This window comes from Anser brachyrhynchus (assembly GCF_964034855.1).
Source record: "Anser brachyrhynchus genome assembly, chromosome: Z".
NCBI classification, from domain to species: domain Eukaryota; kingdom Metazoa; phylum Chordata; class Aves; order Anseriformes; family Anatidae; genus Anser; species Anser brachyrhynchus.
The window spans coordinates 21510457-21536183 of record NC_137697.1 but is presented as its reverse complement, the minus strand read 5'-3'; the positions used below and the strand labels follow the sequence as shown (position 1 = coordinate 21536183).

At 40.8% G+C, this 25727-nt stretch overlaps 1 protein-coding gene across 6 annotated transcripts in view; it reads left to right on the top strand.

The window, feature by feature from the left end:
* ANKDD1B (ankyrin repeat and death domain containing 1B) overlaps positions 1 to 25327 on the top strand; it is a 29398-nt gene extending 4071 nt beyond the window's left edge. Inside the window, exons 2-15 of one of the 6 annotated variants that reach the window (XM_080573613.1) lie at positions 3134 to 3237; positions 5282 to 5380; positions 7209 to 7307; positions 7400 to 7504; positions 9202 to 9300; positions 10952 to 11050; positions 12395 to 12493; positions 13426 to 13524; positions 14587 to 14685; positions 18218 to 18316; positions 19913 to 20008; positions 23503 to 23701; positions 24424 to 24555; positions 24901 to 25327. In XM_080573613.1, the coding sequence (XP_080429739.1) occupies positions 3134 to 3237; positions 5282 to 5380; positions 7209 to 7307; positions 7400 to 7504; positions 9202 to 9300; positions 10952 to 11050; positions 12395 to 12493; positions 13426 to 13524; positions 14587 to 14685; positions 18218 to 18316; positions 19913 to 20008; positions 23503 to 23701; positions 24424 to 24555; positions 24901 to 24959 (1487 nt within the window). In that variant the 3' untranslated portion in view covers positions 24960 to 25327. The remainder of the gene's footprint in view (positions 1 to 3133; positions 3238 to 5281; positions 5381 to 7208; positions 7308 to 7399; positions 7505 to 9201; positions 9301 to 10951; positions 11051 to 12394; positions 12494 to 13425; positions 13525 to 14586; positions 14686 to 18217; positions 18317 to 19912; positions 20009 to 23502; positions 23702 to 24423; positions 24556 to 24900) is intronic. The other 5 variants (XM_080573617.1, XM_080573615.1, XM_080573616.1 and 2 more) reach the window with 5 other exon arrangements.
* Positions 25328 to 25727: the final 400 nt, after the last annotated feature.

Here is a 25727-nt window from a genome sequence, read left to right as displayed (position 1 = left end):
TAGAATTCTTCAGCCAATTCAAATTTCTGTTTGTTTCCCTTGTTCTTTTGAAGATAATGGCAGATTTCATATTGTGGATTCTACAAGAGGAATATAAAAGTAGGGGGAAAGAGGGAAAGATTTATTGTATAAATTCCTTATGATCCTGTCTGTGAATAGTGAAATCTACAGTTCACTTTTTGACGTTAGTGGAAGCAGTCCTTGGTTGCTCTATTACTCAAAGACGGATCAAAGCCACCTACTGTGAAATAAGACTTGAATATGAGGAAATTGAAGGTATTTCAAGACTTGAGCTGCTGTTGAGGAGCAGGTCAACTGAAAGTTGAAGTAAACTGCCTGTTTACTTGCCTTCCCAAGAGAAAAGAAAGATTGGGTTATTCAGCACTCTGTATTAAATCTTAGTATGTATTCTTTGTAGATAGGACTGTCTGCAAAGGAAATCAGCTGTTAATATTTTTACTTAACTCAAAAGTAAACTTGAAAATAAAATATAACTTCTTATGAAACCTCTAAGGCATTGAGTCAAACTCAAGGAAGAAGTGAAGGAAAACAACTCAAAATGACTGACAGCTGCAAATGGTTAGTGGATTGCTGCCTCTGCTTGAAAATCAAGTGATTAGTAATAATGCAAGGAGTGCCAAATTCTGGAGACCACAGCTTAGATAGAAAGCTTTCATAAATCTGCAGTCTGACAGCCCTATGCTCTTGTAATTTCATGCATGAAAAAAATCATTTTGCAAAAGCAGCAAAATATTGCGCAGAAAGTGAGCACAGTGGTGTGTCTAGATTGCTGCTGTTCTTAATTCTCTAAGAAGTATTACGAGAGAAAGACTGCTAAGAAACATAAAACCTTGAGGGGGGAAAAAAAAGTCTAATTTTTAACAGTGTATTTCCAGTTCATGACTTCCACACAGGAGAGAAAAATCAGTCATCAATTCTTTGTCTGAGCTAAAAGCAAAACTGTCCTTGCTGTGCAGAAACAATAAAATAAAATAAAAGCACTGCTTCCTCTTGTTTCTTGAAGGCAGAGTAAGTAAACTGCTGGGATTGTTCCTGAATGCCCTGGGATGCAACAACATTTATCTTCGCATCTTCATGTAAGACACATATGCAAATGTTCATCAGCAGACAATAGGAATGAACATGGCAGAACTGTAACTAATTGCAGTTATTTGTTGCAGAAACTTTTATTTCCACATTTGCCACAAACTTGCTTTGAACAAGATATCCTACAACCATTAGTTACCCATGTTTGAAATCAAGGGAGTGGAAATACTTAATTCTGGGTATAGACGATGAAAACTACAAGTAGGCATTTATTCTGCAAAGACTGCTGCTCGCAATGCTGATTTTGCTGCCAGCCACGCTCCTTGTCGAAGATGCCAGCTGAATGCAAATCCCTTGACACACAGTCTGTTTGAAAACTTGGAAATAATGTGTTTTAGACACAGAGAAATCAAGGAAATAGTATTAACTCTGTGATAACTGTTTGTTTGGTTTGTATGAGTCTAGACAAGTATTCTGGGGAAACATCACTATAGCATTGTCCAGTTCATACACTCTTCTCAAAGGATCTTCTGCCAGCCACTGCTATAGGCAGAATATTGGTGCAAAGGGACTTTTGCCCTGACTGGGTGCGACCACTCTATTATAATAACATGCCACTGTTCTGGTGTGAAAGCTGGCTATTGCCTTTAACGCTTGAAAGCAAACACGGTAGTCTGTAGCAGTATTATTATTTAACTATTTAGTTCAGTCCTGCATTTTTATTTTCAACTGTTTATTTTGTTGGTCTTTGCCCTCTTTTTATAAGACAAGAAAAACACTCCTGTGATTTCAAGAGACTTTTGGGAGCATGCTTCTGGTTTGAGGTGCTTGGCTAGTGTCATAAAAAAGCAGGAAACCATTTTGGAAATGTCCAGTTTGGTTTCTAGTTTGTTTTGTACAGTACAACTGTGGTTATTTCCACTGAGATTATAATCACAGATAATGCGTAAGATGCAATTAAGTGACTGCCATACTGATTTTCTTTAGTATACTCTGCAGCCATACAGCCTCAAGCTGTATTTTCATTAGTTGTTAATGAACTTAGACATAATACAGTGGGACAGATTTGCATGAGAGGCCTCTAAGGATTAAATAATTGCTGCAGTTTCTAGTTTGACAGAGAATACTGTCCTCCTTGTCAATATCATTAGGCAAGCAGCCTTCTTAGCTTTTCAGTCATTTCCAGAAAGAAGTTATCTAAGTGAACAACATTTTGAGTGTGATATGCTACTGAATTAAGAATATCTTAAAACCGATACCCTAATTTCTCTCAAGTACTGAATTAAATGTTAAGGCAGACACATGCTGATAGAGAAATAGTCTGACCTCTGTGTTGGCTATATTCATGATCAGACACTGGTATTTTCTTTTCCAAGGTCACTAAATATTTGTCGAGTTTTGTGGAGGTGTTTTGTACAGCTGTCCATATGCATGCTACAGCTACTTCAATTGGCTGAACAGATGTTCATCTTTGGGTTGAGACATTAAAGGATGGTCCTAACTTAATAGTAAATTCCCCATTCAGGCCAAATTTTGAGTTCAAGTATTCACACAGACTTTTTTTTTTTTTTTTAGTTTTGTTTGGTTTTGTTTTGTCTGTTTTTATTTTGTTGTTGTTGTTTTGCTCTTTTCCTACACAGTTGAAGCATGGTCACTGCTACACATTTTAATGTGTTCTGGTGGTGTGCTCTGTTGCAAAATAACAGCTTTTCCAAGAATAGGGAATAAATGCTAGAGTTTGTACTGTTCATTGTTAGGCTTATAAAATGCCTTGAGACCCATTTAGATGGCAGAAGCTTCATAAATGAACTCTTGTTCCTGTGAGCAGTGCAAATAATGGTAGTCTGTGCTGTGAAAAGCCTACTTCTGTTTGCACTTAAAAATTGAGACTAGAAACATCAGGCAGATGTCTCTAGAGGAAAAAAATGTAATCCTGAAACATTTCCATGTTGAAAAGCAAATGATTTACATAAAGTATGAAACCAGGACAAATAACAGAAAGTAAGAACAGTATCTGTCCTTTAAGTTTGTTAAGGCTACTTTTTTAGTAATACTTTTTATTTTTTTTTTTAATGTCTTTATACAGTATTGCCAGATGAAAGAGAATTTCAACGTGCTGCTAAAATGAACAATTTGGAAACCATGGAAAAGCTGTTTAAAAAGAGTGTTAATATAAATGCTGTAGATACTGTGAGTATGAAGTGTCCAAAATGCAATGCTCAGGGAGTTGCATAGTGGAAGCCCAGCTAGCTAGAGCTGAGTGGGTCCCCATCCTGAAGATGACTAAGCAGTGTTTCATGTGTCCAGTATGGACTGTAGGACTTCATGCAGCATAACTCACAGGTTTTTGAATTTAGCCAGTAGGCTGTGCATAAAATTAGGACCTAAGGGCCTCTGAATCGTGGCCCATGTTCTATTACTGCCTGCCTTCTTGTGTAATTAATTCCTTGGGTTTCCCCATCTTTCAGAAGGGGAGAACTTAACCTCACAGTCACTTTGAGAATGAAATTGTGCTGCTAACATTACAAACTTCAAATGCTGGTGTGAAGTGTTACTGCCCAGTGTGCATGGAACCACAGAAGCGTTCTACCACAGCTTCTGGCGTCGCACTGAGATCAGGTTTCAGATTTGCCATAAATAGACAAGAATGCATTTCTTAGCTGATATCAGCTCCGAAGTCTGAGGACACACATTTCACAGTAACTGGAGTGCTGTGCATCAGAGGTAGCTGGACAACAACACAGAGATCTCAGTATTTTACGTGGGAGTTGAGGAGAACAGTTTGCTCTCAGTGGCTATGTATAAATCCCTTGCTCATGAACATCCTAACATTACTTTACTCGTAGAAGCAAAAACATTGCTTCCTATGCTTACATGCATTTTTCCCCACTGGGGAATCAAGAAGAAAATCAAGCTGCATTCCCTGTTTTGTTTGTGAAAAAGAGATGGAGACAAAGATTTATTTTGAGTAGACTTATCTTGAACAGTGACCATGTACCAATTAATTGCATACCTCTATAAATACATAGCAGGTGACCACGGAGCCCAGTCACTCAAAATATTCTTGCTTCCTTACTGTTTTCCAGAATTTGGGAAATTAAACTAAATATATTTCCAGTCCAACAGTCTGAGTCTTTACTCTCTCATCCTTAAATCAGGTCTAAAATATTATATTTGCTAGTGTATCTGCTTGGATATTTTGCATTTACTGATGCTCCTAGCAGGGACTTAGCTTATACTGGCAGAACAGCTCTTGCATTTATGTTGATTTTTCCAAGCAGTGTATTTCCAAGCCAAATAAGTAAGGCTGCCAAAAGCTAAGTTTTGCTGATAAAAATATTCTATGCAAGCATTTTTTCCTGGCATAAATCCCACCTGTTTATGTTTTTAATTCATATAGCTGTACATTTAGAGTTATAAATGAATCCGTCAGCTTATCTGCATAGAAGCACAACAGAACAAATACAAACTGACTTTTAAAGTTAAACGCTTATGTCACATATGAAAATTCTCAGTGAATTATGTTAAATCTAATTATGGTCACTTTAATTATAACTGAAACTGTTTCCACCAAGGTTTACTTCATTTTAACCAATCTCTTTTAGATTCACACCATCAGTTACCTTAATGAAAAAATAATTAAATGTTTCTGGTAAGCCTTGAGCTGTTTCATCTGTTTAAAATTACTCACTGTTCACAAGGTGGAAGCTTTCATTTGCATAGATAATGGCTCAGCCTGGGAAGGTGACTCAATATTGAGAGAGGAACCTCATTATGTGTTGCAGAGATACAGTAAAATGTGAGGAGGATGTGAAAAGCAAATATAATTGTGTAAATCTAGTCCTCAACGGTTTCAAATCCAACTATATAATAAAATAGTACACATGGGTGCTTCTGGCAATGCGTGCGTCTCCTCTAGGCAGTGTATGATTACTTAATCCCACTTTGACAGCGCATTTCAGTGAAGGGATTGTTTTGGTACATACAATAACTCTGTAACTAAACTGTTCGGGTTCTGCACAAAATCTTTATGATCAATGCCTAAATTCTCTCCAAGGGAACAGAAATACAGACAAAGAACAAGTTGCAGGGGAAATATGCAAATGTATGTATATATTAAACAGAGAATTAGATTAATAATCAGAAAATTCAGAAATCATGACGAAAGAAATTAGAAATCATTAGGAAAAGAGCTGTTTTGTGTATCTGACAACCAAAACTTTTCTTATTTCAGCTGAAGCGCACAGCATTGCATTTTGCTGTCGCAAGAAGCCATACGTCTGCAGTGGATTTTCTTCTCCATCACAAAGCTAGACTCGATATGGCAGATCAGGTGAGCTGTTCTACATGTCTGGATTCACAGAGTGTAGCAACACCTTAGGGGAAACATAAAGGGAAATATTTCCTTTACGGCCTGCATTTTGCAAAGTTAGGTGGTTGCCGTAAATACTTCTGTTTTTCAAGACTGCATACATTTGAATGAAAAAAAAAACAAAACACATCATTGGTGTAAAAAACATTGCCCAGACCACTGGCAATATCGAATGTATGTGTAAGAACAAGGGTTGTTGCACAAACACCCGGTCTCTGTGGTAGCTACATATTAATCATTGGCTACTTGTATATGAAAGTAATCACTATAAGTAAAAATTAGACCCAGAGATAACTGGGAGATCAGAAAGTGACTGCTTGTGTGCCCTTCCCCCTTTCTGCTGTAAGCAGCATAAAGCAAAACTGTCGGCTACTCTGCAGCCTCCAAGACTTTCAGAGCTGAGCAGTTTATGGCTAATTTGGCTGGGCCAGATGGCGATTCGCAGCACAGGGTTTTATTCAGATGCCGTGACCAAACGTATGCTCTTATTAATAAACAGGTTATTCAAGCTAGGAGTTTTCCAGTGAACTGTAATTTGTTTCCAGAGAAGCTATTTGTTTAGTTCTTATATAATATGAGTTACACATATATTTCATCCTGAGTAATGAAAATGGATTAATCATTTACATACACACACACCCCACTTGCTTCTCTCTTCTTATCCACCATATGCTGCAGTATTTATTTATTAAAAAAAAAAAAAAAAAAGACAAATTCCATGCTGGAGGAACCAGTGGGAGGGAGAAAGTTTCGTCATTGTTATTTTCTGTTGGAATGAAAATCAGACGAGAGAGACCTGTCCGTGCCAGTAGCTGGCAGCTTCTGGCCTCGGTGTTCACTTGCAGTGTAGGAAAGCCACCCACTGTTTATCCCTGTTCCATTTGGGAGCATTGTCCTGCACCGCCTGGCCAGTGAGTGTCCCACACAGAAGGAAAGCCCTGCTCATTTCTTCATGGCAAATTATTTTTCAGATTCGCTCAGGCATTAAGGTGATTCCGAGCATTATTATTATTATTATTTTTAATAGCTGGGTAGGTTGCATTGAAGCCAGCTTGGGAACATAAACTTTCCTCCCAGTGCTGGGGTTCTGTTAAACACTCAGAATCTTATTCTAATAAAGGATTGCCTTTTAATTATTGGCTCTTTTAAATTCCTAGTTGTTGTTAATCATTTTTATTCAAACATTATTGGAAATACTCCATTATATTTAGCACACAGAGTTTAATTATTATGACAATAGATGTTATATTTGATGGTGATTCATGTACTTTTTGGCAGTCAGATTGATATTGTAGTTGATAAGAAATAGAATGAGCATACTGCGAAGAAGAAAAACTCTTAAGAGAATTTTGGGAGAAGAAAAGAAACCTTTAAGAAGAGAGCTAACTGGAAAATCATAGTGACTCATGGAAATACAGTTGTTTCACGTTATAACCCAAAATGTAATTCACTGTGCCCAGAACTGACTCCCTCAGGTCATCACACAGTTTGTGAAGAGAAAATTTTGGGGTAGAGAGAGACATTTTGGGGTAGTGTTTCACCCCTCCTTCCTAGAACAGGATAAATCCTTGTCCAGAGATGCCAGGCCTTCAGTCAGGGAGAGGGGGAGCCTAAGCCTCTAGTGTAATTTAAGTGAGATGAACCCCACTCACACTGCCAGGTGGTAATGCTGATGTTCTAGTGCCTGTGGAGCAGACCCCGCTTGTACACTGAATTGATCAAAAAGATTGAATAAATTTGGCAGGATGTATTTTGGTGGTAATTTCTGACTTTTTCATTTTATTTAAAGCATGGCCTGACAGTGATTCATCTTGCAGCTTGGACTGGAAATCTGGATGTAATGCGAAAATTAGTTAAAGCAGGCGTTGATCAAAAGGCTAAGAATGAGGTGTGTTGATGACAAATTTTTATCAACTGTAAACATGTTAGTGTTGGGAAAAAGTCAAACCCGTTCTTACAGAGTTGCTTGTGGTTTTTCAGGAAGGAATGAATGCACTACACTTTGCAGCCCAGAACAACAGTGTTAAAATAGTTGATTATTTTCTCCAAGATCTTCATCTGACTGACTTGAACAAGCCTGATGGGGTACAATATGTTTTTGTTGTTGTTGTTGTTGTTGTTGTTTTTTGTTTTTTGTTTTCCCTGTTTATTCCTTTAATGTTGTGAGGCATCTGTTGTGGGCAAAACAATCTTGGCTTGGGAGTTCCAACAAAATTAAATTTATTATGACTTGCATAAACATTTAATTACTGATTTGGGTACTGAGAAACAAGTGTGACAAACTGCCTGACAGGCACGTGGAGAAAAGACCTTTCCTCCCCGCTTGCCTGCCTGAGGTGAGCTCTAGAGGCCTCCCCTCCCTTGCTTCCCTTTGCGCAGGCCCATTGGTGAGGTGATGGGAGGCAGAGGGGGTTGGGGTCTGTTCACAGTGGTTTTCTTTTTGCTGATCTTATTTCTTTTTTTCTCTGCTCTGGCCCAGGGTTCCTCCGTGAGCACCCACTCTCTGGGGGTGTGTGTCCCCCTGCATCTCCTCCCCTGCATCCTCTCACGTCTCCACCTGTGCATCCTCTCATGTTTCCTCTGGTATCTCCCTGTGCACCCTGCCCATAGATGTGGCTGCCATTTTTACAATACCTGGCAGAGGTACCAGGAACTGGATGGGTTCAGTACTAGTGGGTCGGTTTTGTCCATTGCTGACAATGCAGGCTTCTTCCACCAGTGGAGTATAAGCCACATGCAGCCTTCCTACAGGGCTGCTTCAACACTTCAACAGTGCCAGGGCCTTGTCGTCATCGTGCTTTGCCATGCCTGCATTTTTCCTTCCCACTCTGTTGGGATCTCGCTTTGAAGGCTTGCTTAGCTAGGTAGGGTATCGTATCTTTACAGGAGGAAAAAATATTCTCATAGGATCTGTCACCAAAAGAGCAACTCTTCCCCATGCTCTTTTAGAGCCTTTATTTGTATTGACTGAATTCTGTCTGCACGTGACAAGGCTGATATTGAGAAGAGTTTATTTAACAAAACAAACCTCTGTGCTTTAGGCCTTCAAGGAGTCTTCTCTATATTGAGGCTATATCAAAATTATGTTATATTTTCTTGCATTTTTTTATCAGATTTTTAATACAGGCCACTATCAGGTAGCCTTTGACAACTGGTTAGATGGTCTCACCATCTGACCAGTGGTATTATTGTGCCAGGATAACTTTCCACCATTGAGTTGTAAATAGTTGGATAAGAATAGTTGGATAAGGTTGGTTTGTTTCTTTTTTTTTACTACCTACAAACAAAAACAACAAAAGACAGTGTACAGCATTAAATTCAGATCTCCTGGATGAAGTTTCTGAGATGCAGCTGTTGTGGTCTGTGCTTGCAGAATTCAGATCAAGTATGTTAAGCCATGAAAATAAATTATTAGTGCCCGCTTCTGAGCATCTTCAGACATTTAACAAAACAGTCCTTTTGATGTATAGTTTAATATCATGAATAATTAAGAATTAAATATTTTGAGCAATCTTTATACCTCATTTGTTACCATTTCCAATCAGTTTTCAAATATTTTCTTCAGGACACACAAGATGTATAATTTGGTGGGATTTTTTTGCACTACAAAATTTTGCTTTTTAAAAATTCTTGCTTTTCTCATATATACATACTTTTCTGCTGATGAACTTGGTCATTATTATATATAAATGTTTATGAGAATAACATGCACATATATATGTCATATATCTGGTAACTGGAAGCTTTCAATAATTCTGTTTCTTTCCATGATTGTTTTCTAGAGAGGTAGAAAGCCCTTTCTTCTGGCATCTGAAAAAGGCCATGCTGACATGATAAATAACTTGATTGCTCTAAAGCTGTTCACATCTGAAAAAGATCAGGTAATGCTTTCTTTTTGTGCTTAGGAGAGATTACTTTGTTTCAGTGTAGTTACTGCACAACCCAGCAATGTGAATAAGCTGTGCAGGTGCCGTTGCACTGGCAGTGATATACATTGGACCATCAACGACACAAGGATGATGATTTTTCAGTAATTAAGGGAAGACAGTGGAACTTCTGGTCCCGTTGCCACAAGCCTTTCTGTATGCATTAATTATTCATGTAAAGCAAGACTGGCGTATGCTGCCTGTTGGAAGAAAAGGGAAAGTCTGGAGGTGAAGGTGCCAGCCTCTGTACTGGGACATCAGGTTTTCCATTTTCTTCACTCAGCTGTGTCTGTGTGCCACTGCTGAGTCCTGCGTGACTAACTTTTCAGAGGTATTTAAGTACTTCAGAAGGCAAATAAACGTGTGGGGATTTTTCAGGAGTGCATAAATGCCTGAATCTAATTGACTTTGCTTTTGACTCTACATTTCAAGGTGTCTTACTAACTTTCAAACTCCACCTTTAAATTTCTTTATTCCTTGCGTCACTATTAGTGGAATGAGCACATTGGTGTTTCTCTGCCTTTGAGGCATTGCAAGGGCAAATATATAAAAAAAAGTGAAAAGGTCAGAAATCGTGTTCATAGAGCCATGTAAACAAGCATTCAGAAAGTCATGCTGTCATTTTGGTCTTCTGGTAATATATTAAATGCTGCATTTCAACCCAGATCTCTGCTGTGCTAAGCAGTCTACTAGCAAAGGTTAAAAGACTGCCTTGTCCCAGACAGCTAGCAGGCTGAATGTGTAGAGCAGCAGTGATGGGAGGCAAACGCTGTGATCCTACAGAGTGGGAAGGTAACAAGACAGGACTGAAACTCCTCTCTTGGATCACTAAAAGCAGCTGTATCCATCCCTTAACAAACATACTTTTTTTGTAAAAGAGATTTGGATCTTTTCCCCACTAACAATGTGATTGAAAAGCTGTTCTGGAATCTCCTTTCTTGGAAGGTCGGGATCCTTCTCCTAATTTCCATCTTCAGTTTGTCTGTAGCCAGTTTTACGCTTGTTCTTATGCTAGCGCTGTCTTTTAGCTCAGAAGCTTCTGCAGTTCCTGATAATCATTTAGATTGCCCTTCACGTCTATTTGCTTACTGGTATGCCATGTTTTTCTCACTTAGCTAATGAAGAATCATGCTCGTGGTGAAGAGGATTGAAGATTGCTACATTGATGTCAAAGCCATGACAACAGCATTATATATACTTACTTAGGTTTTGCCTATTAATCTGTAAGTCAATACTTCTGGGGACTTGGCATTAGTCCCTGTTGAAGTTGGAAAGAGTGCCCAAAGTTTTCTTCTGATTCATTCTTTAAAAGTTAAGATTTATTTATTTATTTATTTATTTATTTATTTATTTATTTGCTAGTAATGCACTGCAGTTTTCAGAGCATAAGCAACCATCCAGACCAGCAAGGTCACAACTATGTGCATGGGAAAATGCTCTTTTCAAATAGGCCTGGCTCTTGAAACACGCTGTAGGTTTGCCACCGCCGCCTTGTACATAAGAGAGAGACAGAAGGACAAATGGCTTGGTTTAAGTGCATGTTGTCCTTAACATTTTGGGTTTATTCTGTGTTCTAAAACGTCTTCTTTGACATTCTAATTTCAAGGAGGGAAACACCGCCTTGCATCTAGCAGCCAAAAATGGACACAGTGAAGTCGTAGAAATTCTGCTCAAACAGTGGGAGGAAATAAATGACCTCAATCAGGTGAGGACACAAATTACTGAAGGAAGTAAAGTTAGAGATTTGAAAAAAACAATCACAAATAACACTTTAAAATAATTTTTTTCCACTGAATAAACTTCATTAGTTCTGCTGCTTTCCTAGCGTGTTCGTGTCCTGTTTCATTGTCCCTCCTCCAATAAATTCAGCTCCACTAGCTTCTTCAATGTCTCTTGCTCTGTCCTCTGTTCCTCATGCAATGACCTCCTCTCCATTTTGCATCCCCTATTTATTTACAGAAGGAAATGGTCCAGCAGAAGAAAGGAGTAAGGTATATCCACTCCTTGCTAAGGCTCTCCTCTTCCTTTTTCAGCAAAAAGCTTATGGGCAGAGGGGTTCTCTTTTTTTTTTTTTTTTTCCAGCTGTCCAAAGTTGAGGCACAGGAATTCTTTTGAAATGTGAAGCCCTCATTTTTTCCAATATTTGACCAATTAAATGTGTTATTTCTGCACATAAAGCTTGTGCTGCTTGTGTCCCTGCTGTGCCATGGCTAGTGGTGTCACCTATCTGTCCAGCTGGAGATGTTACTTTCTGTGGATAACCAGGTCTCTCTTATCCCACCATGAGCTATATATTACAATAAATTAATTTTTACTGAAATGATGGTGGTAGAAGTTCAAGCAAGGAAAGATCAGGAGATATAAATGTTTCTGTGAATGTTGAAGCACTGGAGTGATTTTCTGGAAACCTTTGTCTGTTTTAGTCCAGAAACAGGGATTAGATCCTTGTGCAGATCATTTACACAGAAGTAGCTTATTTTAGAGACCTGCTGTGGAGACATGGAGACTTTTGGCTTGTGAGGAGGTTTGAAATAAATATGCAGCAGAATTATTTTTATTAAAAGTGCTCCTTGTAGGCAGAATGTGAGATGGGAATCAGTTAGAAAGCCATGGCACTACACTGGCAGAGACCAGCGCCTATAGTGTCTGCTAACACGGTAGTGATGCTGGCTGAAGTTGAAGGGCAGCTATTGATTCCCAGAATCTTTGTTTCTGTCCCTGTTGATTGTAATATTCTCTGAAAGGAGAACAACCAAGACAGGTGAAACAGTTATCGGTATTTTACACTTTGCTTTATGTATATCAACATAATTGTCACCCATCACTTAATTGCTGGTGCGTTGCCATTTCATTGAAGTGTTGACTTGGGAGCATTCAGGTTATGCTCTCTTGGGACCATCTCCCCTCTTTTATTGAGGTGGATGAGTCTGATAAAGATAACCTGTGTAGTGTCATACTTTTATAATCTTTATAACTACATGGATTAAATTGGAACAGGTTTTTTTTTGGTTTTTTTTTTTTTTTTTTTTTTTTTTTTTTTTTTCCCTAGAATGGAGAAACGCCATTTTACTTGTCTGTTGAAGGCGGTCATGAAAAATGTGCTGAGCTGTTACTGGAAGCAGGGAGTGACATCAACATTTTAACTCATGTATGTACACAAAATCCCTTCAGCACACTGCTGCTGGCACATCCTGGGCTGTGGGAATGGCTTTGTCTTCTCTCTTCTGTGTGTACTCACAGTGTATTTGCTCTGCTTATTTTTATAAAATAGTGTGTGTACATATACATACATATATATATATTTGTATATAGAATTGGGAATGCAAAGAATGTTAATTGTGGAAAAAATCTAGCATAGATATGTTTGACAGAATAATGTTGGCCTTTTTTATTTACTGTCTGTTGAATAGTAAAACATATGGTTAGGAAATGTAACCATGTAGGGTAATTGAAAAGCCTCATTTTTGGCAGCTTATACGCCTGAACTGATGACAAATCTGTTCCCCACATCTGGTTCTTGAACTCCAGTCCGGCTCAGATGTGTTAAATGGCCCTGGCATGCCTGTTGCAAGAATTTGCAGCAATGCCTGTGATTCCAGCAGAGTGAGAGCTTGTTTGTTTTAGCAGAATTATTAAGAGAACATTTTCTGCTGATTTTTTTCTTAATGTGTTATGTGACTGTAATGGCTTGTTAAAAGTCAAACTGAACTAACAGACTGGGAGATACATTGGGATTGTTGTAGTCCATGCCCCCAACGAAGCTGACAATGCTGAATTAGCTCTTTGCCAATAAAGATTGAAAAGGACCATGGAGTACTGATGTTTTCAGCATATTTGTTGCATTGTGGTAACAACAGGAAGGTCCTTCAGTGTTTACAAAAACATGTAGCTGTAACTGGTGGCCTACTTCATACATTTACATCATTTTATCAAAGGGAGGCCTTTTTTGCAGGTGTGGACAGGAGGATAATAACACTAATGTAAATAAAAGGTTATTCTGTATTGGTAGCTGTCTTCAGTACTGTTTATTTATTTTTCCCAACAACAAACAACATTTCTTGTCAATAACATTTCTTTCAGAACAACAGCAGTGCATTACAAATTGCAATTCAGAATGGACATCTATCTTTGGTTACTTTTCTTATTGATAAGAATATTGATCTAGTCCCTAAACCTGAGGTGAGTGTGTATCAATACAACTTTCCTGCTGTTCCTCAGCGTGCCCTGTCTTTATGGACTTCCTTAAGAATTCAGATACTGAATAAGGCCGAGTAGTTCATTATTTTTACTGTATTTTGCCTGTTGTGTAATGTGACTGAGATGATTTATTTTAAAGATCAATCTGTTTTTGCACTGGTTGTTCTCATTGGCTTTCTGTAGCTGAAACAACTCGTAAAACTGTAACTGAGGTTTTGGAAATGTTTCCAGTGCAGCACTGTGTGCGAGCTTTATTTATTTTTCTGTAGCCCCAAAGAAATGGTTGTGGTTTGTAAAGATTAATGAGCTGGTGTCTGGCACTGGTATGGAATTATTTTTTAGCTGTATTTAACAGAAACTGATGAGTCACAGGTACAACAAGCAAAGTGATCTTGCCAATCTGCTGGTTGAATAGTGACTGGTGTTGGACCTGTGCCCCAGTTATTTTCATGAATAATCACTCATATAAAAACTTAATTTCTTTCTAGCTATAACTTGTTTTTTATAATTGCTACAGCAAGCCAGGTTATTATGAAGGATATCTACAGTAGCAGTATGCTACAGGAGTTTATTCCTGGAAAGTGGATTTTGACAGCTGCGTGCTCAGCTCAGAATTATTCTATCTCCAGCCTGTTCAAACAAGGGCAAACCCAGTTTTCTGAGGGAACACAAACATTGCACCAAACTCCTCGCTCTCAGCTGAGGCCAGCAGCGCAGCGCAATATGGATGTGTACAATGCCTTGCTGCAATTGTACGTGGCAGCACGCTGCTGTGCATGCTGCTCTCAGCAGCTGCAGCTTCCTCTGTGGTGTTTGCTCACCAGCTGCTGCAGCTGTGGCAGGAGCAGCAGAGGGATGCTCGTAGCGGGGCCTCTGGCACTGCTGCGCGCCCCCGGTGTGCCTTGTCTGCAGCCCTGTGGCTCTGCAGGAGCACGCCCTGCGTCCCGTCGGCAAGCTTGGGTTTTAGCAGGAAACTCTTCCTTGCTTGAATGGACTTCTAATAAATGCACCTAATCATCTAAGCTTGTTGCTTTCCCTCCACAGCAGAAGAATTCTCCGCTCCATTTAGCAGTCATCAATAATCATCTGCCGGTAGTAAAAACACTCTTGGATGCTAATCATGATATAAACTTCTTAAATCATGTAAGAAAAACTGGGAATTAATAATAACTTCACTGCTAAAGAGGAGATTATGTGGATTTTGCTCCCCCCCCCCCCCCCCCATTTTTTTTCCTCATGAGCTCAAGGTACAAAACAAAACTCCCAAAATAAAACAACAACAACAAAAAAAAACAAAACCGGAAAGGAAGAGGCAGTTTCCCCTTTATATTTCTGTGTGTGTACATATGTATTAGTCACTGGTACATGCTGTGCTAGTAGCATTTTTGCAGGTACAGACAGCAAAATGTTATATACTCGGAAAATATTTGGATTAATTTATTGTTCAAGTGGTATGACTCATGCATAAAACATGACAGCAATGTCTCTAACCTGATATTAGAGGTAAGCACAGTGCACACTGTCAGTGGTCTGGCAGATCTCTTTTTTCCCCTCACAATAACTCTGACAAGTGCACTTTTCCTAAGGTATACACAGAGAGAGACCTCTGGCAGGCTTTCAGGCTCTTATAACCTCAAGTTATCCAACTGAAAACTAGTACAGTGCACACAAGCTTGGTCAGCTCAGGATCTGTTAGTTAATAGCAGTTCTAGACAGATCTAGCTATGTCATTCTAGATTTGTGAGATTCCCTCCAGCCTTTCTCATTAAGAAACCATGAAATCCTATGAAGATTAGTGCACTGAAAGAACAATCAGAGCTCCCTAATGGAAGATGGAGCATTACTCTGCTCTTTGGATGTATGTTGCTCTCTGTGTGCTGGGTCTGGCTGGGATGGAGTTAAAGGTCTTCATAGCAGCCCACATAATGCACGTTTTGGATTTGTGGCCAAAACAACGTTGATAACCCAGCAGTGTCACTGAGGAGTGCTTGCACAGCATCACGACTTTCTCTGCTCCTCGCTCTGCCCTGCAGCGGGGAGGCTGGGATGCCCAGGAGGAGGGAGGGGACACAGCCAGGTGGATGACCCAAGGTGTCTGAGGCAATATCTGTGATTCTGCGTGTCCTCCCGTCCCCACAGCATCACCCTCAGGAGAGACATCACAGGTCTCTGTGGCGCAATCGGTCAGCGCGTTCGGCTGTTAACCGAAAGGCTGGTGGTTCGAGCCCACCCAGGGACGTGAGTGCCCGTTTTCCTGCAGGCAGGGACACGGGTGCGTGGCACTTGGCCACTTGGCTGATCCACAGCTTAGTGGCCCCCACCGTGGAGGGAGAGAAGTTCTCCATATTTGCATGTCTGCCCACTCTCATGGATTGTGGGACACTTCTGCACTGCATCTGGAGGTTGTTGTCCATGACTCTGTAGACTGCCACCAACTATGAATCCCCTCAGATTCTGGATGCCTTCCTCTCTACTAATCCACTGGCTGATGCCAATGTATTTGGCTGCCAATTTACACACTCCCTCACATGTTTCTGTGCTTGATCCCTTGTCAGCTTGTTTTCAGTTTTTGTTCTTTGTGTGTTGTTTACTACTCTGCTTTGCCTGGGGGAGCTATGACAAAGGCATTGGCCTTGAGCTTAATGTGGTATTGGGCCCTTCACAGCTGCTGTCCCCATGCTCTGAGAACCATCTCATGAAGAAAATCAGCAATTACATCTTTTCCCCTTTTCTCTTCTGAGAGATGTTTTGTGGAGAGAGAAAAGAATGGCACCTACCTTTCCTGTCCTCCAGGAAAATAAGTCTTTCCACCCCTCTTATAAGGCCTCTTGGTTCCTTGATTATCCTTGCATAATCAGACTGTTTGCACTGGTGTGTGTGTGTGTAGTGATTCTGATTATTGTTTGTAAGGTTACACAACTCATTGGGAATGCCACCTGGAACATGTCCCTGGGCAGCAGATCAGTGGGCGGCAGGCTGCTTGGAGGAGCTGGGCAGCTGCCCCAGGCCATTCTTGTCACCCATAGCTTGGGGTTTCCTGCCTGAATGGGCACATAGTCCCACTGACCCTATGCCTGTTAGAAGGAGGGGAGCCCTGCCTGCCCCAGTGAAACACAGGGACTTCTGATGCTGTGCTGAGGCCTGGCATGTTCCTGTTGGGCTGCTGCCCAAAGGCCTTGGAAGAGACAGAGAGCGACTGTCCCACCAGGGCTGCTGAGGCCCACTTGAGGCATAGCCCGTCTCCCACCTGACAGACAGGGATGCTTTCTGCCGTACTAGCCAGAAATATCCTCCAAGGAATCTGTAATTTGTCCCAACTCATGGTGCATTTAACTGCTGAAGATTAATTTAGGAGGTCACATGTATTCCCAAAAGAGCTTCTGTGAGACTTTATGTGGAACCCTTGTGGCTGGCTCTCTTGGCGAGTAAGGTCACAGTGCTTGGCTCTACCACACTGAAGTTAAGGTGGGATTTAATACTTCTCTAAAGGTGAAAAGACTTCTCCAGCCAGCTTCTCCTTTCTCCCAGCTCCTTGTGCACCCCCAGACTCCTCACTGGCAGGGCAGCATGAGGAGCTGAGAAGGCCTCGACTTGACGTAAGCACCGCTCAGCAACACCTGAAACATCAGCATGTTAGCAGTATTACTCTCACCTTAAACAGCACCGTACCAGCTACTAGGAAGAAAGTTAACTCCATCCCAGCTGAAACTAGGGCAGTCACAAAACCTTCAATGTAAAAAGGATGCTGTATCACGTCAAACGTGCTAAGGGACAGGTCCAGCTACACAAGGTTCCCACAAAAGACAACATATCATATTTGCTGCTGCATTACACCCATAGACATCTGGAATACTTTCCTGTAAGTGCAAATAGTAAAAGAAAAGAGTAAGAGGCAAACACTTCTTAGTGAATAGGAAATGCATTTTTATTAATAGACTGCTAAACTCTCCAGGGCACTTGCTGCTAGTTTCTTACCGACATTCTGTAGAAAGGTAAATAAATGGGTTTTATTTGGGTAAACGAAGCTGTATAAAGACCACACAACCCTAATTTCAGGCCAAAAGATTAGACTTGAAACAGAATGTTCCTTCAGCTGTACTTTATGTTAATAGTTTGGTCTTTTGCAAAGTTTGTTCTGTTTTGTTTTGTTTCATTTTATTTTATTGTGGTTTAAGGTTCACTGCACACTCCATATGATCATATTGTGGCAGGGCTGGCTAAGAAACCCTGTCATGGACTGTGGCACAATGTGCTCTTGAAAATCAAGGTAGTCCAGTTGTTTTTGCATGAATTTCAGCACGGAGAGATTACTTGAGAGGATAGCATGGCAGTTGGCACTTGCATGAATCACTCTATCCAAAGCACCTTGCTTTAAGAGGGTAGAGCAAGAACTCCTCACATTACAATCTGTTAGAGGTGCATAACAGCAGCTTTGTCCTGACCCAGCTGGAGCTCTTGTCTGTTTTTCCTGCAGAGATCCCAGATGCTTTCTTGTTTGCCCGAAACAAAGCCGGTAGTTAGATCAGTGGAAAGTTAAATGTTTTCGTTCTCTTCAGTATTTTCTAGCCAGGGCCATCTCTTGTTTTGAGTCTTCTGTAGATTCAGATTGTATGCATTTTTTTTTCCCCTATGGGGACTTTGGTTTATTGTATTTATTTGCTGCTATTAATTTCAGAGGCAGGAAACACCTCTGCATCTGGCGGCTGATCTTGGCAATGTGGAGCTGGTGGAAATGCTGCTGAAGGCAGGCTGTGACCTCAAGACCATGGATAAGGTAGATGACACTCCTCACATATGCAAAGATTATGCAGCTTTATATTTTGCTCTATATTCTTCCCAATAATATCTTCCCAAAGATACAGGAAACACATGTTTCCAGTCATCCTTCATAAAACGAGTGCAGCCAAAATTAGCTGTTTCAAAGGAAGTCTGCTTTTAATGCTGCCTTACCTGCGGCTTGTAGAGGTCTGGAATGGCTTTGGCCAAGAGCTCTTTTTGAGTTCTGATGTGATGAAACACACCATGAGCATAATCCATCCATTTAATCCTTTAAAAAAATAATTTCCATGTACAAAGCTGTTCTGATAAGAGTAAAGCTTTATGAAACTAGTGTCACTTTTTGGTAACCTGACGTGAAGTTTGGGGACCCACCTTTGCAATGAATTGGTATGGAGACACCAGAGATGTTCCCATCCTTGTGACAGAACATCAGACAGGAAAAAGGGGAGCCTGCTTGGACTACACGGTGTTCCCCTGGCCTCTGTACCCTGACAGCCAGAGTCCTCAGCCTGCAGAGCACACTCACCTGTGCAAGCTGCAAGCGGGAATACTCTCTTGGGAGCTCTTCCCTCCTGCCAGCTGCAGGTGTGATTGTGGTTGGAAGTGACTGAAAGCCAGGAGAGTGCTCCCTGTGTGCCCAACTGCCGTGCTACACATGCACACAGGATGACAGTGGCACAGGAGCCTGGAGGCACCCCTGCCTCCAGCCCCACCTGCCAGGGAGCGCAGGACAGCTTTGCAGGGTTGGAGCTGTTGCAGTCCCTGGTCTCTGCGCTTACTAGTTATGCCTGTGCTGGAAGGATTTTATGAAACAAAAATTCATGGCTTCCAGTGTCATGCTTTCCTAAAAGTGGGTGAATTAGAGTGATCTTGAGCAGAGCCATGAGCTAGAACTCAAAAGGTATCCATCAGGGAATTTTATAATAGCTGGAGGGTTGAAACAACTTATAATGTATTTATTTATTTATTTTAATATACTTTATTTTATTACTGAGCCTTCCAATAAAGGGGTTAGCTTCTTTTAGGTCTAACTTTCTGGAATGTCTAACACTTGATTTGTGGAGCATATCCTGAATATTCGTTTCTGAGGCACCTCCACTCAGTGCAAGCCCACTGAAAATGGGTGATTACAGAGAGAACCCTGAAAAGCCGCTGAGATGCCTCTACACCAAAGTGCTGGTCATTGAGGTAGGCTCAGATGGACTGAACAGTCATCTGGGCTGGAATTAAAACAATGGCTTTTTATTCCTTTGGTTGTCTGCACTGTCCATGAGACATTGCCTTCAGCTGTTACGACAAAGTCATTCCCACACTCCCTTTTCCTTCTGCAACCCAGATTCTTTTATTGCCCAAGACAAGATGTGGGTTTGCTCTTAATGTAGCAGATTTCCAAAGCAGGGGATGCAGCTCATGCAAAGCATAGGAGAGCCTTAATTGCAGCCACACTGAAGCCATAAAATTGTAGTAGATATGCTTTGTTGAAGAAGAAAAAAATAAAAAGATGGGGTTCTGTAAACAAAGCTCATGTTTTTCTTCTGTGTTGTCCTCAAATATAAGAGATCATGTCCTGATTCACTCTCTCTGCTTCCAGAATGGAAAAACTGCACTAGCTGTGGCATCAAGGAGCAATTATGCCCTAATTGTAGATATGATCATTAAAGCAGAAAGGTATTATGCCACAGAACAGGTAAGAGAGATCTTTTTGTTATGCTGAGGGGAATTGTAAGGAAAAAGCTGATTCTGATCTTAACGCGCCTTTTGCCTGGTTTCCTTTTGGCAGGCTATAAGACTGGCCTTGATAAATCAAGGACTGGGAACAGGAAAGCCTTTACCCTGTCGAGGTTTTATCCCCGTCCAGCAGTAAAGCTGCAGGCAGATTTTTTTTCATTTTTCTGCACCGAGCTCCACATGCATTGCAAAGGGTTGGAGAGAGAAATTCTGACCCAAATGCAAACTGTGTCACCGGCATCAGGTCGGTGTCCTTCGGCACAGCAAAATCCGTGGCTGAAATATGGAGGAGAGCAGGTGTCTGATTTTACTTTGCTGTGAAAAGCTCAGTGCTGCGGTGGGAGCTCCCTCTTCTGTCTGGCCTGCGTTAATTACTAACCACAAGAAAGGAGGCAGGGAAAGAGCCAGACAGGGCTGTGAAGTGACGACACGGCTTAGAATGACCTCAGATTGTCTCAATTTCTAAACTTCTTTCCCAAATTGGCATGATTATTTAAATGCAGGCTGCTTGGTGATGGCCCTCCCTAAGGGGCTGAGAGTCAGACGAAGCCAGTAACTGTTTTGGCTTGCATTGACTATCCCCCGTTGGCTGTGAATCTGCCTGTGCCCTATAGCAGGTAAGTGTCCGAAGAAGATGAGCTGAATTTAGCTCCTTTACAATCAAAGGAGTATTTGGAGGCGGGCTTATGGTGAGGAACCCTTTAGAAACTTGCCCTCAAAGTCAGACTCATCCCAAATGGGTTTTGAAAATTCAGGACTCATCGTGTCACAGGGTCTTAATTGATGCCATCCAGAATATGCAGAAAATTAATTTATTCCATTAATTACAGACATAGCAATGAGCTACAAAACACGTGCTATACCTCTATGCTTGATGAAGGGGAGGTATTTCAAAGGAAGATGAAAGTTAATTGATGAAAGTTAATTTTAGGGCATGTTAATGCTCCATAAATAGTTTAGTCTTGTGTTGGGTTGCTCTGTTTTTATTTGGACCCACAGGTTTATGTGAACTTACCGAGAACTGATTAAATTTGTTGTATTTTGATATAATACAATTTAAAATCCCCAAGCTATCTCAGATACTGTTTGCAGGCAGTAAGAGATGTCTATTTTAACATACACTGTGGAAGAACTGGAGGAAGGAAGATGGTGACACTATTTATTTATGCAAAGCAAGTAGTTCAGTGAGAATCAGAGCTGGCAGGGCTGGCAGAAGTAATTCAGTCAAGTCTTGGGGTGTATCTCTGAGTTTCACTGCTCTTTCACTCTCATTGCTAAGCTGCCTCACAGGTTTGTAACTTGATTCTTATTCCTGCTTCCTGCTTGCCAGTGTTTGCTCTACCAGGCTAGGCAGGAGCCTCTCAGGGGTGGTATGAGCATCCCTGATCCTGCCTGAGCACATGAATTAGCTGGCCTTTTAACACCCCTTCCAGCCCTGTGTGTCCAAACTGGTGATGCTTAGTCACAGGGAACTGTGCTGTTAAATCACAGATCTAGATCAATTATTATGATGAAAACCACATCTGTGAACTCCACGTGTTGCGCATATTTGACTTGTCAGTCCAGAGTTGTCAGTTACATTACAGTTTAAGGGGCTTAAAGGGGAATTTAGAAGTGAGGTCACTTGTTGCCAGAGAAGATATGACAAGCCTGATAGCAGCGAGCACATAATGCTCCTAACCTTTTGGCATTGTTTACTGAACTGCCTGAGGAGAAGGTAAGTTGTTAAAACAGCTGGTTTGCCTGCAAGAGCTCAACAGACACTGGGAAACAGAAACGTATATGTTTGGTCCCCTTACCTGAAGCTAAGGGCAGGGCTCAGCTGTTACAGCTAGGGAATATAAAGCTGCTCTGCTGCTGTTGCCATGTCCGAAACCACACTGTTTTAAACCATTATTGTAGCAACTGTCTTTTTATTATATCGAGCTGACTTATCAGCTATGACAACACTCTAGTTACAAAAGGAAATGTCATGTTGCTGTGAGGAAGTGCACATGACTCAAATGTGTGTGAAAGGCTATCTTGTTCTCTCTTGTTTGTCCTTTTTTTGTTTTCTTTTTTTTCTTTTTTTCCCCCTTTTTTCCTATTTATGGCTACAACCCAACCCTTCCCAGGATGTTTTTGACCAGATTTGAAGGCTGCTCTTACAGTCCCACACTGCTGCTGCCTAGACACATGATTAACAGCAAAGAGAAGCTGTGGTGCTGCAAAGGGAGGAGAAAAAAGCAGTTTTATTTTTGTTTGTTTTGTTGCTGTGTGTGCTTGTGGTGGTGGTGATGGTTTTCTATTCGTTTGTTTTTAAACCTCACGAAAGAAAGATGGTACTGGAGAGAGCCTGAAGCTGTCATGTGGTCTGTCATAAACCTCACTCTGCACATGTCAGGAAGCATGAGATAGTGACTGCATCAAGAAAAATGGATTCAAGCATACATGATGATGATTAGTTACTGAACTAAGTGTTGCTTTTTTTTTTTTTTCTTGCAAGGCTCTCAAAAGGTTAGGAAATAACCCTAATATAATAACCCTATTAACCCTATTTGCTTTGCCATCCTGAAAAAGATTAGGTTTTTCACTTTGGACACTGATCTGAAGCAGGCCTAGCATGGACACTATCAAAGTAGTCTGAAGTTACCTACACGAGGAACCAGGCCTTTTCCTGGGTGTCACTCAGCTGGGGCTGAAATCACTGCTGGGCATGGCTATTGCAGAGATGCCTAGAAAAAAAAAAAAGCAACACCATCAATCCTGTTTCGGGTAACCATGAATATGTAGCAACATCATTTTCAGTCTGGAGGGTAAAATGCTTCTTGTTTAGTTGGATTTTTGGTTTTGGTAGGTATCTGGTTTTGCTTGTGCAGGCAATAAAACTAGATCCAGATTCAATGTGTGCGTCCATATTGGTGCTCAGACACCTTGCTGGCTGGGGGTCTGTGTGCTAAACCCAGGGTCTTGCACAGCTATCGCCAGGTGACTGCTGGCACCCACTGCAGCCGAGCTGAGCTGACAGGGCAAAGGCAGGAGCACCCTGAGCAAGTGCCATGCTGATGGTACACAGCATGAGGAATGAGTTAAGAACCATGGCTGAACCCCAGCCATGATCAAAATGTGGCCTGTAAAGCAGACAGCTGAAGGGCTCAACTTCTACCGGCTGTTAATTGCTGTTACATATCAAGTGCCAGAGGCAGCTTTATTTTGCTCTTAATAACACGTATCAACAAACATAGGAGGTCCTTGTTTCTGTCATTCCCAGTCTTAAAACTATAAAACCATCATCCATGCTAAGATATCTTCCAAAGAGCTCTACTTCTATCCAAATACGGTTCATTTACCTGCACTGGGCATATCACCTGCCAAAAGTCACGTATGGCTGTACACACACAGTGTTCACTGCATCCTGAGTGAAAAATGTTCCCACCTTTACCACAACGTTCGTCACTTGTTTTGTTTTTTTAGGCACATCTAGGTCATGGTGATGATTGGTCAGACTTCGGTTTGTCCTTCAAACAAGATCACAGTATACAGACCAAGCAAATTCGTTCCTCCCTTTGGAACCTGGCATACAATCAGTTAAAACCCCAAGAATGGAAAAAACTGGCCCTGTTCTGGAAGTTCACAGATGAACAGATTAGAGCTATTGAGGAACAATGGACAGGTAACAATAACTAATTGGATGGATAGATGCAAGTTAAATAAACCACGTTAAGGCACAGAGCTGCTCTTTAATCTCTGTGGGTATGACAGATGATACACGCTGGCCGTGCTGTTTTTATTTGGTGTATGAAAGCAAGCAGTGGATGGATACAACGCTTGCCACTGGCTCTGGGGAAGCAGCGCTGTAGGAATACAGCCCAGTCCTGCTCTCCCTTTGGGCCTGAAGAAACCTTTCTCTTTGTAAAGCAAAAATAGGAGCGGAGCAGCATGGAAGGGTCTTGCAGGACACATGGCACTACTGCAAGTGAGGGCCTGGAGAGCTGCATGAGCCAGGAAGACCTTGTTTGCACTCTAGCTTCCTAACTGCCCTGAAACTGCAATTTCTGTTTTCAGGTATCTCAGTGCCAGGAAATTGATACTTCTACAGCACACTTGCACTCATTTACTATTACTCCAGGGTATATTTCCATAAGTTACACAAAACTGAAAGTTAAAAATTAATTTTACGATGTAATAGGATTTGATTCATTTTTTTTTAGCCTTAGGATAAAATGTGTTTTTATTTTTAACCTTTATTTCTCAGTATTAGTTTTGCTTGTAGGTGAGAAAGGAAGCGAGAGCAAATGAATTGGTTTTAAAAACCTTTTGTAACTCTAGAAGTGCAAAAGCACAAAGTAACACTGTTTTCAGCATATGACAGACAAATACTTTTGTATTGTGTAGGGAAAAAAAGTTATAAAGAACATGGACACAGAATGTTGCTCATCTGGTTACACGGTATTTTGCTGGCTCATCAGAATCCTGTCAAGCATATATATGAAGATTTGGTGGCAGCAGGATTTCAACATTTAGCTGGTGAGTTGTTGTGTGGTATAGAGAGAGTATTACCATGTCTTCTGTAAGACCACCGCGAGGTGCTGAGGTCCCTGCCTGTGCTGGGGAAGATGTGACCATGGCAGAGATGAAGGACACTGTTTTCCTCTCTGTGAACCTGCCCTTGGAATGGGCTGAGGTTGGATGAGGAAGGGAGTTTAAGTGAGACAAGATTTCTGAAGGAAGCAGAAAATATGCACTTTGCTTCCCTCCTTTGTCTTACAAACACTGTTAAAATGTGGTTGGTTATCCTTCAGTTAGATGAGTGCTGACCTTGCAAAAAGCAGAGCCTGCCAAGCAAGCGTTTTCTCTTCTTTGTTTTTACAGAAAAGATCCGAGCTCAAAGTAGCACTGACGTGGACTCCAGAAAATGTGAAATTTCATGAGTTCATTGACAGAACATTGTATAATGGAGTTACATGCCAGAAGGAAAGGGACTTTTACACACAAACAATTTTCTGGAAACTGAGATGTATTTTGAAGCTGTATGATTTTTTCCAAGCTAGAAATTGCCCTCCTGCAATATTGGTTAGTTCTTTCTCACATGCTTTGCTATATAATGATTTAAAGTGAATGGCTGGCTGATAATTTACAGCTATACTGTTAAGCATGAACCAACTCCCTACAATTTCTACACCTGGTTTAACACTGATATAATAATTCCATATTGGATCTGCACAATTAAGCTATTTTGTATTTAACATAAAATGTAAATGAGATGTTTTCTCGCTGAAATAAATTTAATAAGTGAAAATCACGTGTATAAATCAACACTTCCAGAAATAGGTTGGCACCTGGCCTCCTTTGGGATTCAGGCTTTTATGAAGTTTTACTAGGATAATAGTTTTCCCATCTGGAGAGAGCTTTTCTCACGTTTAACTAGTGCTAGGATTATGACATGTTTCTTCTTCAGCATTTATGTAGTAAAAATAAACATAAATATCATCTCCTAAAACCACCTGCAGCTGGTAGCAGAACTTCCTGTCATGGCACAACCTTGTTTACATACTCAAAATAGAGTATTTGATATTTTAATACTTAACACAGTGATTATCTATTTCTTGTTCATTTCTTAACTTAGTATTTGGTAGTGACTTGCTTAATGTTTAAAGGTTTTCTGATTGCTGAATATATTTCACATCTGAAAAAACATA